This window comes from Mollisia scopiformis, assembly GCF_001500285.1.
Source record: "Mollisia scopiformis unplaced genomic scaffold LY89scaffold_11, whole genome shotgun sequence".
In the NCBI taxonomy this organism is placed as follows: Eukaryota; Fungi; Ascomycota; class Leotiomycetes; order Helotiales; family Mollisiaceae; genus Mollisia; species Mollisia scopiformis.
The window spans coordinates 1,182,123-1,195,849 of NW_017263591.1; the positions used below are offsets into that span (position 1 = coordinate 1,182,123).

The following is a 13,727-nucleotide window of genomic DNA, read 5'->3' on the forward strand; positions in this document are numbered from 1 at the left end:
GAGAGAGTGAGAGTAGAGAGAGTGAGAGTAGAGAGAGTGAGAGTAGAGAGAGTGAGAGTAGAGAGAGTGAGAGTAGAGAGAGTGAGAGTAGAGAGCGAGAATAAGGAAAGGCAGACTAGGGAGAGGGACGGGGAGGCCGGGAATAAAAGTGCTGTGAGGGCAGAGAGAGCTTGAGAGCTAGAAGTTGAACTACATCGAGGGCTGGGACTTGGGACTGTACAACTACACTTATGTGATAATGGCATGAAAATCCTACTCTTTGATTGGTTCAGAGTTTACTACTTTTTTCAAACCTGCAATGCCGCAAAGTTGCAAACCCCGCCAAAGTACAAAGGTGCAAAAGCTTAAATAATTAGGTTTTGGCCAGAATTGTACAAGAGCCCCGCTATATGGATGTCCTCGTTAACAAGTTTCGTTTTGCGCTTATTCGAATAATTCATCATCATTTCCCCATTGCTTCGCTTTGCCCGTTCATCTTTAACGTAGCAATCCCGACGCACTGTTCTTTCGGCATCGGGCACATCCAACCTTAAAAGTGGTTGGTTGCTTTGCCGGGATCGACGCCTATTTCCTCGCAACGGGCACGCTCAATCAACGACCTGATAATGCACAATGACGAAGATACTGCTGCAGATAACCGCTCACTCACCGGAAAGCCTTACATGTTTTATTGCAGACTATATTATATGGGTGTGCCAAGAAAGGTGCATTCCCCGCGAAAAACCGCCTTGTCTATTGAGGCGCAGCTGCTGTATTCTGCACAATCATCGTCCAAATACCAATCCGGTGCAGCGCTCTCTGCATTGTGCAGCTCAGTCGTTGTGGAAGTGAGGCTTTGCGACTGCGAGTTTTGGGGGGCGATCATGACTAGCAGAGTGGATATATGTTTCTTCAGCTCTTGTCGTTTTATGTGCTGTCAACGGCGGCAGAGCAACTTCGCTTCTTTTGCGTAAAGATATGTCTCGCGCTACAGATTTTGAGACGATCTCTCCGGATCCACGAGAGATATGGGGTTCGGCAAGCTCGATTTTTGAGGAACCGCTAGAAGAGGTCGATCTATCGGCGTATCGAATTCCAACGGGTTCTCGTGGGAGTAATATTGACCAAGCTACGAGGCGTTTGTTGTAATGGTTCCCTTGCTTATACATTGGAACGTATACTGACTCGTTTTTGGCTAGACCTAGTAGCAACGCGCAAGCCAACCCGGAGTCAACGTCAACGTTAATCACGCCCGCCTTGCCTAAGAAAGATCTATCCTGCGTTACTAGAATATGGACATGGATAAAGAGAGAAGCGAGCAAGTTGAAAAAGAAGATATCAGGGAGGTGGGATGTGTTTCTATGCGCCACATCAATGTGTTTGCTAGCGATAGTCCACATCCTTCTTTGCGCCTTTGGTAAAGCCGACGACCACGGCTTTGCAACTTTACGCACCGGCACCGATTTCAAGAAACTGCAATGGTTCAACGTTATGGTCGTCCAATTACCTCTCAATATTGTCTCAGGTCTAATTGTCTTCGGATCCGATTATATCAGGCGCTGCCTACTCCCACCGCCTAAAGATGAGATCTGGAATCCGAAAGGAAAACTCGGGTATCAATCTCTCGCAGCCTGCTGGAAGGCGAACTGGCGACGTAAGGTGCTCTGGGTTATTTTGTCGCTGACGTCGTTGCCGATTCATGTCTTGTATAACTCGATCATTCTAACATCATTGCCGGCCTACGATGCATACGAGGTATTGGTTGATAAGGGCTTTTTCCAAGGGCAGTCGTTTGATTTGTCCGTCCTGAATGTCACCGAATTCAAAGATCAACCTGGAGCATCGGTACAATACGGAACTCCTTGGCCTGGTGGCTGGCCTGGATCCTCGTCGTTGCAGCGTATTCTCGATGGTGTACAGCAGAACTCATCTTCATGGACAAATCTGTCGAATTACGACTGTAGGAGGAACTATGGTCTTGAACTGTATTCTAATTTTCGAACTGTCATTATGGTTACCAATTGGGCGCCAAATTTGTCCCAAAACAACTCTGGCCTTGCCGTTGGCACACTTCCAGGTTTCACTCCAAATGGTCTTCCAAGCCGTTTCATGTCTTTATGCCCCGAGGCTTACCTTTCTGTGACGCCTAACACGACTATACCTCCCTATCCCGTATACATTAGCGTAGCAGACATGCCGGCATGCAACTCGATATTCGGCGCAGATTGCACAACTTGGCAATGGAACGGCGTAAGCTACGGGCTCGCCAGTTTCCTGGCTTCTTACTACGCTGCTTACGACTTGTGCTACCTCTACCATACGGCTCGAAACTCGCCCGATACATCGCAGCATGTACCGCTATCATACTGTTTAGCCGAACCTCTGGGAGAAACAAAGGCCAAGCTAGTCTGGATTAAATTCATCACCGAGATCGCAGCCGTTGCGTTGAGCATCAAAGCCATTGCCGTCTTGTGTGCAGCGCGCTGCATACAATGTGATGACAATGACGGCTTCCCAACGGGCTTCCCCTACTCATCGCTCGGGCGCCACGCGTGGCTTCATATACTTTGCTACGCTGCCGTCAACATGGGCATCACGCTCTTCTGCGTCGCCGTGGCGATGGGGTTCTCGAATTCCCCGCCTTTCGGGCTCGGGGCAGCGCCCGCGCATGATACGGACCGGAAGTTCATTTTGAGCATCCTGTTCTTCCAGAACAGTTTACATGCGATGATGGTCGTGCGTGAGTACCTGGAGGCGAATTACTTTGAGAAGGCGGAAGGGCTAAGCAAAGGGGAGCCAGGGTGCGGTATTCCTTTACCGGGCGCGCTGTTCTTTTGGAATCTGGGCTTGCATCAATTGGTCTCCGCCTGGTTGGGTACGGCGATGCTGGATCGATACTCGCTTGGTTCTATCGAGGATGCGAATATGGACCCAACGCCGACGGTGATCTTGGACTCGGTGTTGAGCGGCCACACTGGGGTTACCATAATGCCGGTTAAGGGAACTGGTTGGGGAGGGATTTTTTATGTTATTGTTCCTATTTTTGCTGTTCTTGGGCAGGTGTTTGGGATCAATATTGTGTATCAGACATTTCGACGACGTACGACCAGTCTGCCAACGCCTGCCAGCTCGTCATCGCGGAGAAGCAGCGTTTCGGAGCTCGAGATTGATAGTGTACCGTTGCAGGAATTGCCCGCGGTTTATACTCTGATCAGTAGAGTTAATCAACAGCTCTTGTAATTACATTCGAAAACTGCGGCGGAAGATCAATACTCTCGTGGCGCACCGTCAGCCCTGCGAAGAGTAAAGGTCAAGTCAAAAACACCCGATCAACAATACCAAGTTATTCTCATACCTCTTCGCGAGTGGCACTAGATGCGTCTATATACCAGTCGGCCACCAGCACCTCATCTACTCTATTGATTGGACTCTAAAACATCATCTTATGAGAGAATAGAGATAGGAAGTCTATTTAGGGACTATGTTCGATTTGAAAAGTAATATGCCAAAGCTAATTAAAAAATTTAATTCCTGTGGCGCTTTCAAAACCGGAAATCAAAGTACGGCAAGAGGAATATAAGTAACAAAATGAAAAGCAAGATTACGCGGACGGAAATATAGCACCCCACTCTAGGTTACGTACCTTATTTAATATTTCCTGCGTAAAGGCTTGGGGGGGGGGGGGGGGACTATCTGGTATATAGTTTAATCCCTTATTTCGGAATATTATTATAGAATTGATCAATAGTTAATCTAACCTCTCTAGCTATGCGAATTTGAATTGTTTATGGCAAATCTTGACCTACAGTTGAACAGAAAGGCTATCTCTGGAGCGACCGACTTAAAATCCTATAAGGATTTTGGTGTGAGTGCAAAGTCTCTGCATAGCCGCTGACGTGAAACCTAACCCAACCCAACCCAACCAACAATTGGTGGAAAACAAAGAATAGGGCTGTGCCCCACGTCACATCGCAACATACTTAATACAACTTCTCGACGTAACTTATGACATCTGTCCTCAACATATAACAACTACTCATTGCTGTACCCTTCTCAAATCCTACTCTTCAAATATGAGATTACCGTGGCTATACTCAGTTTTTCTGATCATGGTTCATCATGCGCTTCTGGTGCAAGGTGATCGCATTTGCCCGATCATGCAGTGTGACAACTGCTTGGACCGTAGATTACAATCAGCTCCAGGTATAGGGTTTCACTTGGGATTAACATTGGGGTATGTTGACACCTCGTAATCTTGATCAATAAAGAGCATTGGATTCTCAGCCTAATGACAATAGCACGGCTGCAGTTAGAGACGTGGACGGTCATGTCGAGAACATCATCAATATTCCTGGATCGGCAGAATACATTGCCTTGATGCAAGAGTTGACCACTCACCCTAATCGACTACGTCCACCGATTCTAAACACCTTTTCACATCAATTTCGATTTCTTCTCAAAATCGTCCAGCGGCGGAACAATCTCTTCCTCGGTCGTCCTGGGTCCACAAATGCCGCTACGCTGGGATCCATGCTCAGAATGCTTCGTTCAGAGACCGAGTCTCGTCTCTCAATCTCGATCACGACAATCGGCCTTGCAATCCCCAATGCGGCTTTTGCATCCCATGAAGAAGTGAACGACGCGCTCGTGTACGCCGGTCTCAAGCCACTTCCCAAACGGGCGATCCACGACGGTGATTTCAACGCTGTGTACGCTGCCCACGGGTATGGGCTGTGTGCCACATATGCGGATCCTTATAAGTGCGAGAAAGAGGAAAATGCAATGAAAGATGGTGATGAGTTGTTACATCTCGACTATACCAATAGAACTCTGTCTGCTAACACTGATTGGATCAAAATGGCACGGTCTAAGTACGCAGCGACGAACATCGTAGATTGGGAACTTGGAAGTGATCAGAAAGGGACGAGTGGGTATTGGGAGAACGTTAAAGAGCGGGTAAGAAGGTTGAAGGGAAAGAAGGAGTTTACGCAACTTCTGCTGTCCGGCGAGAGGGCTGGAGATGAAGATTTCTTGGAGACGGTGAAGGATGCTCTTTGGGACGCGGAGGTAGAGGTCAGAGAACAGGACATTGATTTCAGGTTTGTAGTAGCTCGAGGAGCGGCGGAGATGCAGTGGAGAAGGCAGAGAGGTTGGTTGGATTGTGTGCAGCCGAAGTATTGTCGTGAGAAGACGGTTTGGGGAAGATTGATAGGGAGGTTTTGGAGGATGTTTGAGTTGTGGCCGAACTAGCTCGCAGCTTCATGCCGGCCGCGACTCTTCGAAGCTGAAAGACAAGATGGTAGCTTCCTGAATCTCACGTTATCCAAGTTTGATTAGGAAATGTGTACCTTTAAACTCCTCTTTGGGGATTTCAGCTCATTTATGTGGTTCGAGAATACGAGAGCTCGACGCTTGTTGTTGGTTTAAGCTTCGGTTGCGATTTAAGTTTACTCTTTAAGTCCATGGAGGAGAATGACTACTCCGTGGACTATTCTACCGCTACAGAAAGGGGACAAGCGAGCTCACGTCACCTTGAAAATCGCATCAAAGTCGCATGGCCTATGTACCTATGTATATTTAAGTTCGCGCATCTTATGTCAGCGTCAGCTTGCAGGATGCAGATGCCAATGCAACCCTACCCTAGTTCCAACATGACGAAAGACATACAGCTCAAATACCAAACCTATATCCCAAGCATAAACTGCAAATCATTCGCATTCTCCAAAAGCTGTCTGATTAACTGACCATGCCACGTCTCTTCGATATCCCCGCTTCCCTCCCCTTCACTCCCATCTCACCAGATGTAGACCCCGAAAAAGTCGCTCTAGGATTTCTCCCCAGCCTCACCACCCTCTCCCCCTCCTCTATCACCTCTTCTGGGACTTGGCGTGATCTCTACGCTCTAACAGGTACACTCCGAACTTTCTACGGTCCCTCCTCCATCCTCACAGCTTGGGCCGCAACCACCAAACTCTTGCAACCCACCAAGTTCTCCCTGCAACCCAATTCTGCACAGATCTTCCGCGCAGGACCATTATGCTGGATCCAAGCCATCTACGAATTTGAGACCGAAAAGACGGACTGTCAGGCTATTGTTTCATTGGTGCAAGATGATGGGGAATGGAGGATTTGGTTGTTGAGGACGTTTTTGATGGGGTTTAAGGGGGAGAACTCTGTTGATTTTCTGGAGCCGGAGGGCGGAAAGGCGGAGGGGAAGGAGGATACTAGTTTTGATTGTGTGGTTGTTGGGGCCGGACAGGCTGGGCTTAGTGTTGCGGGGAGGTTGAAGGCGTTAGGGGTTAGTTGTGTGGTGTTGGAGAAATCTCCTGAGGTGGGGGATAATTGGAGGATGAGGTATGATTCTTGTAAATGTAGGTTCGAGATCTTTGCAAGTTGTAAGTAAATTCGAGACTAATGGTATGCAGTGCATTTGCCGAGAGAAACTGGTAGGTATTCTCAAGCCGTTGTTGGTGAATGCTAGCTGATTTGCAGCCCATCTTCCTTTTGATCGAACCTTTGGTCCCGAATGCTCTGAGCATCTTACTAAAAATGAGCTGGCCCAAGGTTACAAGAATTGGGTTGAGAAGTTCGATATTGTAAGGTACCAGCCTACTATGCTTAGAGTTTGGTCACTGACGATATATCAGAATGTCTGGACTGATACAAAGCTCGTAAAGGGCGATTGGGACGGTTCGAAGAAGCTGTGGACGTTGAAAGTCCAGCGAGGTAGAGAGGATCGAACGATTACCAGCTCTCATGTGGTGTTCGCGGTTGGAAGTGCTCAGATTCCTAGCATGCCAGAGTATTCGACCCGAGTAGAGGCTTCCCCATTCCTTTATCAAAGATCATGGTACTGAGATTCCATTTCCACAGGAGAAATTCGAAGGCACCATCCTCCACTCAAAGGATTACAAAAATCCTTCCGCATGGAAAGGAAAACACGGCATTGTGATCGGAACCGCGAACACAGCCCACGATGTCGTCGAGGACATGGTAGCTGCTGGTCTCGCCTCAGTAACTATGGTGCAACGCTCTCCGACCTGTCAGTTTCTCTCCAAGTCTTCTTCTCAACTCCAACTTACAAGTCTAGACGTCGTCCCAGCAGAATATCTCCACGGACTTATCTCTCAATCCTACAATGCACAGTTCCCCACCTACCTCGCCGATCAATTTTCCTGGTCCATGCCTTATCCCATTGTGGGACGGCTCTACAAAGGTGGCCTCGGCCATCTCGCATCCCTGGAACCAAAGCGCTATGATGCCCTCAAAGCAGCTGGATTCAAATTCGACCAGAACGGAAGTGTGGGGGAGAGTATTTTTGATCGTTTTGGTGGGCACTATGTTGATGTTGGCGCCTCGAAGAAAATTGCCGATGGACTGGTAAGAATGCTTCTCTCTCAATCCCTCTCATCGAAGTGGTGTGAATTTGCCTAACACTATGAGTTTAGATCAAGATCAAATCCGACTCCCTACCCACGCACTATACCGCCGAAGGACTTGCTTTTGCAGACAACTCAGTTCTCCCCGCGGATGTGGTGGTATTCGCTACGGGATTTCAAACAAACTTACGCTCAGTTGTCACTGAGATCTTCTCGCCATCTACTGCTGATGCCATGGGAGACTTCTGGGGTGTCGACAGTGAGGGAGAGCTTCGAGCTGCCTTTAGACCGGGTGGACAAAAAGGGATGTTCTACACTGGGGGCGATCAGTCCCAATGTCGCTTTTATTCGCGATTCATAGCGTTGAGTATCAAGGCTGATGTTATGGGAGCGCCGCTGCCGATTTATGATGGCGGTTCTTGAGATGAGACATTACTTCGTCTCTTGTGGAAGCACCGTAAGAATAGTTCGAGAGATATTGAACATTTTTGAGGACATTCGGAAGTCGCCCCCCCTCGGCAGATCTTCGGACTCGCTTAGTGCAAATGCTGTTGCCTGCTACCCCGCCATCTGTGCCTCTCGAGTGACGACGTCTCTTGAATTCTCTTCTCTTATAATCACCTCAGCTCCAAAAAACCAATTGATTCCTACCCACTATTCAGCTTTTTGAACCTCCACAATCAGAAAGATGGGTTGCTGTTGCTGCTGTGTAAGTGGGCGCAAACCACGCCGCGAATCGATTATCCCGCAAGATCAGGAGTCAATCGGTCCACCACGTAAGGCCTCCATCTATCTATTGACGAAGTGTTCCTAACAGAAACGTTCCACAGCCCCATACGACGCCAAAGATATCCACGAATCCGAAAATGTTGTCACAGCTCCAGTAGAGAAGCTGCCAACACCTACCTACCAAGCCCGAACCGGTATCCGCTCCCAGGATATGAGACTCTATCAAGCTGCAGCTGGTGGACACCTGGAGAGCGTGAAGAGTTTATTGGCAAAAGGAGTCAACCCATCTGATCGCACGGTCTGCGATTGGTGTCCCCTTGTACGTCCCTCACCACATCTCCCTTCCTATTGAGAAGATACTAACGTGTCGGTCCACAGCACTGGGCAGCACACAACGACTTAGAAGACGGCTTTGAAATTGTCAAACTCCTAGTCGAACATGGCGCAGATGTCAATCAGGTGTCGGATACGGGGCTTACGCCATTGGACTTGGCGACTAGGGCTGAGAAGACGGAGATTGTGCAATATTTGAAGGAGAAGGGGGCAATGTCGGGTGCGGTATGTGGGGAGATTAATCGGGTTAGGAGTAGGGGGAAGCCGAGGAGGATTGTGAGAGGAAGTGATGTTGCTTCTTCTTCTTGCTAAAAGGGATCATGATGAATATGTTGGTGCTACTTTATTACAGTTTCGAGTTCGATGTTCTACTATTAGTATACGGATTTTGAATATTGCTATCTATATCAATGTTGCTACGGCCAACTTGAGGTTTACAGGCTCTGGAAAACTTTCCATGACACTCTATCGTCTATGCTCCACTTGCTATTGCTATCCCGTCAAGAGCAAGTGTGAATAGGATGATATACCTAGGCACTTGACAAACATGATGACAAAACTCATTTTATAAAAGTGCATCAAGGCATGTTTCTACATACTTTGAACATAACTTTGGAGATACGCTTCACTACAGAGAAAGGATTTTAACATCAAACAATAAGCTGTGTGGGATACTTAAATAATTAGGTACCTAGCAAATTTGGCTTCCTAGGCACGTGCATTGCACGTGACATATCTAAAAATAGTCTCATCGGATTAGCTTCCGTCGAAGCTTCTAAAGGGGAGAAAAACCTCTGATTTGAGACTATCAACACATTTCCGTCCCTGAATATCGTGTTCAACATGTATGCTCCCATTGCTTACGCAGACTTCGGCCAATCGAAGCAGGGGCGTAACATTGGAAGCGCTTGGCGCATCTTTTTCTTCACGGCCCCCACGTCTCGCTTTGGGCAGTTCAGCTCAGCCCGGGCAGCCCAGCCTCCTTTCGAAGATATATAGAATGAACAGCATCGCGATAGCTGGCCTACTAGTGCTCCTCTTTAGTCGGTCGAATGATAATTCCCAAGTATGTGCCTTTCGTGCTTCAAGGGCGCGGAATCATCCCATGTAGACGATGGGCATGATCTACAGCCGCCTAGGATAGCTCTGTCCTGGGCTCAAGAAAAAGCACCCCCAAAGTACGTGTCTCAATCAAACAGATTAATCCGCACCCAGCTCAACAATACCACAGAATCTCGAATGCATCTCCGAAACCAGCACCTCCACTGAACCAGCCCCGGCAGGAGAGCATCCCTCCTTTGGAAGATGGTTCGCATCAAGCGGTCGCAAAGGCTTCACTGACGGTGAATGGAGTATCCAGCACGGGTCATGATACCGTTGTAGCTTCTGATGGCATCGCTACTATAGAACCTTCGTCAGGCTCAGTCGGTCTCGACGCCTCCAGCCTGTGGCAGCAAGCCTACAAGAAGCTAGCAGAGGATGACCCAGATCTCATCAGAGACCTCGAGACAATTATCAAGGAAGATGCAGAGCTAGACTCAAGCACTGATATCAAACTCGAGATTCAGAATGTTGTTGCGCAGCAGAAGACGAAGATGGAATCAAAGCAGTGGTCGTTCAATCTACTCGGTGTCAAGGAGGTCAAAGTTCGAGAAACAGTCGACTCTATTCTGTCTTTGATAGATCGAGGTCAAGGATTGATTTCGGCGGGTATGACCTTTGCGCCCCCATATATCTCGATTCCATGGACAGCTGTTTCCTCTTTGATCCCGGTAAGAATAAGTTTTTGGCGAGGAAATCTATGGGAGAAGCTGACGATTCTAAGTTGATGCTTAAAGACGCGAAGCGACATCAAGAAGCCATAGATGGACTAGAAAGGGTTGCTAAAATCCTTTGGTGTTATACAATTGCGGAAGAGGGCATGCTCCCCGACCCTAATACTCAACCAACCTACAGCACAGCTGCACTTGATTTGTACACTACTTTGTTGCAGTATCAAGCCTTAGCTGCCCGGTACTTCGGTGCCAAAACAATCAAACGGATTTGGGGAATTGTCACGGCTACCACATCATGGTCAGATATCTCAGCTAAAATTATCGTTCTCGATGACGATTGTCGACGATGTATTGCATTCATGGGATTCAGAGAGCAGCAGCGTGGAAATGCTCAGCTCATGACAGCACTCGAAGAGCACAGCAAAACTCTAAAGCTTGTGTTGGCAAACACGGACAATGCAAACTACGAGAAGAAAGGATGTCTCGACTGGATCTCCATGATCAAGTATGGGGCAGACCACGACAATGTCCGGGACAGCCTTGGGGAATCATATCTCAACCGAGGCCGGTGGCTGTTCGAAAGCGAAGATTTCAAAGATTGGCAGAACTCCAAGTCTGGCGTGTTCTTGTTGAAAGGCACCCCAGGTACAGGGAAGAGTTCTTTGACATCAATTGTGATTCAAGACTTCATTGATACTCCTACAGCTTATCTGGCTTACTTTTACTGTTCTCGCAAGGAAAAAACGACTCGACGCAGCGACACAACAACAATCATTCGAAGCTTGGTCCGGTGTCTATCTGTCAACGGACACCCCGCCTTCAAGAGTTTTCTCGAAGACTACAGAGACAGCGAGTCTCGACGGGCAGATGGCTGTGAGTTGCAGCTCAAGAAATGCATTGCTTTATTGAAGGAGTCTTTTGCTGCGAATTCGTCCAAAGCAATTGTGATTATTGTGGATGCGCTTGACGAATGTGTAGATCCAGATGGACTTCTAGCTGCCTTGAAACTCATTTGGGCATCTGGACAACAAAACTTGCGACTATTTCTCTCTAGTCGATATGGAGTGGATGTTAAAGCAACTTTTCCAGATGTGGTGGAGGCCGACATTGGCGAGAGCAACACTGCTGATATTCGGTACTATCTGCAAACAGAGATTGAGAAGCGTAGATCTCTACAACAAGATACTGTTATGACTCCCGAGCAAGCAACGGATCTTGAGCAGGTGTTGATAGAGTACGCGGGCGGGATGTAAGTATACTTGAATTCCCATTACGCAAAATTCCCACAAGCTGATTCGTGTTCTTGGGATAGGTTCCAATGGGTAACTTTGGAGGTTGAAATTTTCCTCAGCCCTGATATCATGTTTCAGGACACGATCGACGAGAAAATTCAGTCTCTCAAGCGAAAGGACTTAGAGCCCATTGATCAGCTCAATGAAGCTTATGACCAAGTTTACTTGAACGCAATTGGCAAAGATGATCCGAATCGCAAAGTTGTTGTCCAGACAGCACTTCAGTGGATGTTGCATGCTTATGAAGAGTTCCACATTGAGGATCTTGCTCTTATCGCTTCCATAAAGTCTGATGGAACAGCACTTCGACCTTTTCCAACGAATCGACTACTCCGCATGTGTAGTAATTTTATTGTCAAAAATTCTTCCGGTGTCCTTCGCCTCTCCCACCTTACGGTACGACCATATCTGGAAATACGCCAAGACCTCGACAACCCATTTCTTTCGCCAACCGCAAACCTACGTGCCGCCATGATCTGCCTTCGCTTCCTAATGCCTGGTCAAGCAGATTCTTCACTCGAAAGGATATGTCAAACGAACCAGGCAGCCACCCAGAAAGTGCGTTCTTACTCAAATAAATACTGGACTCTGCACTCCCGAGATGCCAAGGTAAATGACCAGACTCCACTGGAACTCAACTGCCTCATCAGCAGCCTGTACAAAAATGCCTTGCCATCGAGCACGATGCATGTGGCTGTACGTTATGGCCAAGTAGATGCCGTCCAGTATGGTATCGCCACTGGGGCTAATATTGAAGCTAAGAATCTTGTCGGCAACACCCTTGTTCATGAAGCCGTCCATTGGAGATCTCTACCAGTTCTGGAATTATTGTTGGCGTCGGGAATTGCCATTGACTCCCAGAATAATGTCGGTGACACAGCTCTGCACCTCGCGTCCAGAGTGGGACTAGTGGAATTTGCCGAAGCGTTACTTCGACACGAAGCTGATACAAATCTCCCAAACTACCATGGGTTTGCGCCTCTGCACATTTCGGTTCACTATGGGCATCCAAAGATTGTCCAATTACTGCTGAGATTTGGCGCAAATATCGACCAAACGGATCCCAGAGGAAACACGGCTTTGCACTTTTCTTCGATGACAAGTCAAGATGAAATTGTCACAATTCTACTTGGGGCCGGTTGTAACAGACAGCTTGTCAACAAGGATGGAGAAACTCCATTGGCACTGGCGAAGGGGAACGCAGGGTCAGAGATTGAAACTTTGCTCAATGTTGATCGAAAGAACACGAGTCCATCTCTCGATTCGAATGGAACCTCCGGCCCTGGAACAATGATTCCCTCTTCAAGAGTGGATTTCGATACTTCTGGATTCTGCTTACGGTGTGATGTACAACGGTGGTATAAGTCAGCCCTTCAAGGCCTCTCAGATGCCTTCTACCCGTCTTATAAAGGGCTTTTGGAATCTAGCGAGAAAGGCTGCCCTATGTGCAAGGTATTTGTTCGTGAAATTGAGGCACTCGGTCTCGAAAGAGACTACCTCCACTCCTTGACATCAGGAATGACGATTCAGATGATTCTATGCAGCTCTAAGACCCTCGGAACCCTGGACCAAGATATTCTAGTGATCTCTATTGGAAGTGACGTTCGTCTAGAGTTAGAAATTTGTATTGATCGCGGTACGTGTTGCTCCAAGACAATATATGTGTGACCAACGCTGAGAATTCAACTTATAGCTATTGAAGACACGCTGGGCAAAATTTTTAGTGGGCGGACACTGGATGCTGACGCTTGTTCGAGGGAAGGTTGGGCCTTGACATCAAATTGGATCAAAACATGCAGACTCCAGCACGCGGAACGTCAGACCGAGTTCGAGCCAACAGGATTTCCCACCCGCTTGATTAACATTCGAAAATTTCCACACGTATTCCTTGAGCATTTCCCAGATTCAAGTTCGTTCTCTGGAGAATATGTATACCTATCTTTCAACTGGGGCAAAGTACAACCACAACGCACAATGATATCCACACTGGAAGACCATCTTGAAGATCTTGGATTTGACCAACTTCCCCAGACTTTCAAAGATGGTATCGAGCTTGCCTCCTTTCTAGCAATATCATATATTTGGATTGATGCTCTTTGCGTTATTCAAGATTCTGCAGAAGACTGGCAAAGAGAGGCTGGGAGAATGGGTAACTACATTCGAAATGCCGCTTGCGTCGTTTCTGCTCTAGCGTCAGAGCACGTGGATGCAGGTATATTCTCACCAAGACCTCCCTCTTC

The 13,727-nt window shown here is 47.7% G+C and overlaps 7 protein-coding genes across 7 annotated transcripts; all 7 read left to right on the top strand.

The window, feature by feature from the left end:
- Nucleotides 1-1,353: 1,353 nt before the first annotated feature.
- Nucleotides 1,354-3,219, top strand: LY89DRAFT_718351 (uncharacterized protein; the record flags this gene model as incomplete). The annotated part of the gene is made up of 1 exon (XM_018218407.1): nt 1,354-3,219. One exon carries the CDS (start codon nt 1,354-1,356, stop codon nt 3,217-3,219), a length of 1,866 nt encoding a protein of 621 aa, XP_018072065.1.
- An 879-nt stretch (nt 3,220-4,098) lies between these two features.
- LY89DRAFT_718352 (uncharacterized protein) lies at nt 4,099-5,229 on the top strand (the record flags this gene model as incomplete). The annotated part of the gene is made up of 2 exons (XM_018218408.1): nt 4,099-4,182; nt 4,264-5,229. 2 exons carry the CDS (start codon nt 4,099-4,101, stop codon nt 5,227-5,229), a joined length of 1,050 nt encoding a protein of 349 aa, XP_018072066.1.
- A 439-nt stretch (nt 5,230-5,668) lies between these two features.
- Nucleotides 5,669-7,808, top strand: LY89DRAFT_781859 (putative flavin-containing monooxygenase). Its single transcript, XM_018222522.1, has 7 exons — nt 5,669-6,350; nt 6,405-6,425; nt 6,472-6,575; nt 6,627-6,794; nt 6,853-7,021; nt 7,070-7,359; nt 7,428-7,808. Exons 1-7 carry the CDS (start codon nt 5,726-5,728, stop codon nt 7,779-7,781), a joined length of 1,731 nt encoding a protein of 576 aa, XP_018072067.1. The 5' UTR covers nt 5,669-5,725; the 3' UTR covers nt 7,782-7,808.
- A 158-nt stretch (nt 7,809-7,966) lies between these two features.
- Nucleotides 7,967-8,867, top strand: LY89DRAFT_781860 (ankyrin). Its single transcript, XM_018222523.1, has 3 exons — nt 7,967-8,134; nt 8,189-8,406; nt 8,466-8,867. The coding sequence occupies exons 1-3, from the start codon at nt 8,047-8,049 to the stop codon at nt 8,730-8,732; spliced, it is 573 nt and encodes a 190-aa protein (XP_018072068.1). The 5' UTR covers nt 7,967-8,046; the 3' UTR covers nt 8,733-8,867.
- Nucleotides 8,868-9,865: 998 nt separating this feature from the next.
- Nucleotides 9,866-10,249, top strand: LY89DRAFT_584525 (uncharacterized protein; the record flags this gene model as incomplete). The annotated part of the gene is made up of 1 exon (XM_018209271.1): nt 9,866-10,249. A coding segment is annotated over one exon (384 nt), but the record flags the coding sequence as incomplete, so codon positions are not given.
- Nucleotides 10,250-12,156: 1,907 nt separating this feature from the next.
- LY89DRAFT_561276 (ankyrin) lies at nt 12,157-12,570 on the top strand (the record flags this gene model as incomplete). Its single annotated transcript, XM_018208456.1, has 1 exon — nt 12,157-12,570. A coding segment is annotated over one exon (414 nt), but the record flags the coding sequence as incomplete, so codon positions are not given.
- A 762-nt stretch (nt 12,571-13,332) lies between these two features.
- On the top strand, nt 13,333-13,683 carry LY89DRAFT_556682 (HET-domain-containing protein; the record flags this gene model as incomplete). The annotated part of the gene is made up of 1 exon (XM_018208380.1): nt 13,333-13,683. A coding segment is annotated over one exon (351 nt), but the record flags the coding sequence as incomplete, so codon positions are not given.
- Between the last annotated feature and the right edge of the window lie 44 nt (nt 13,684-13,727).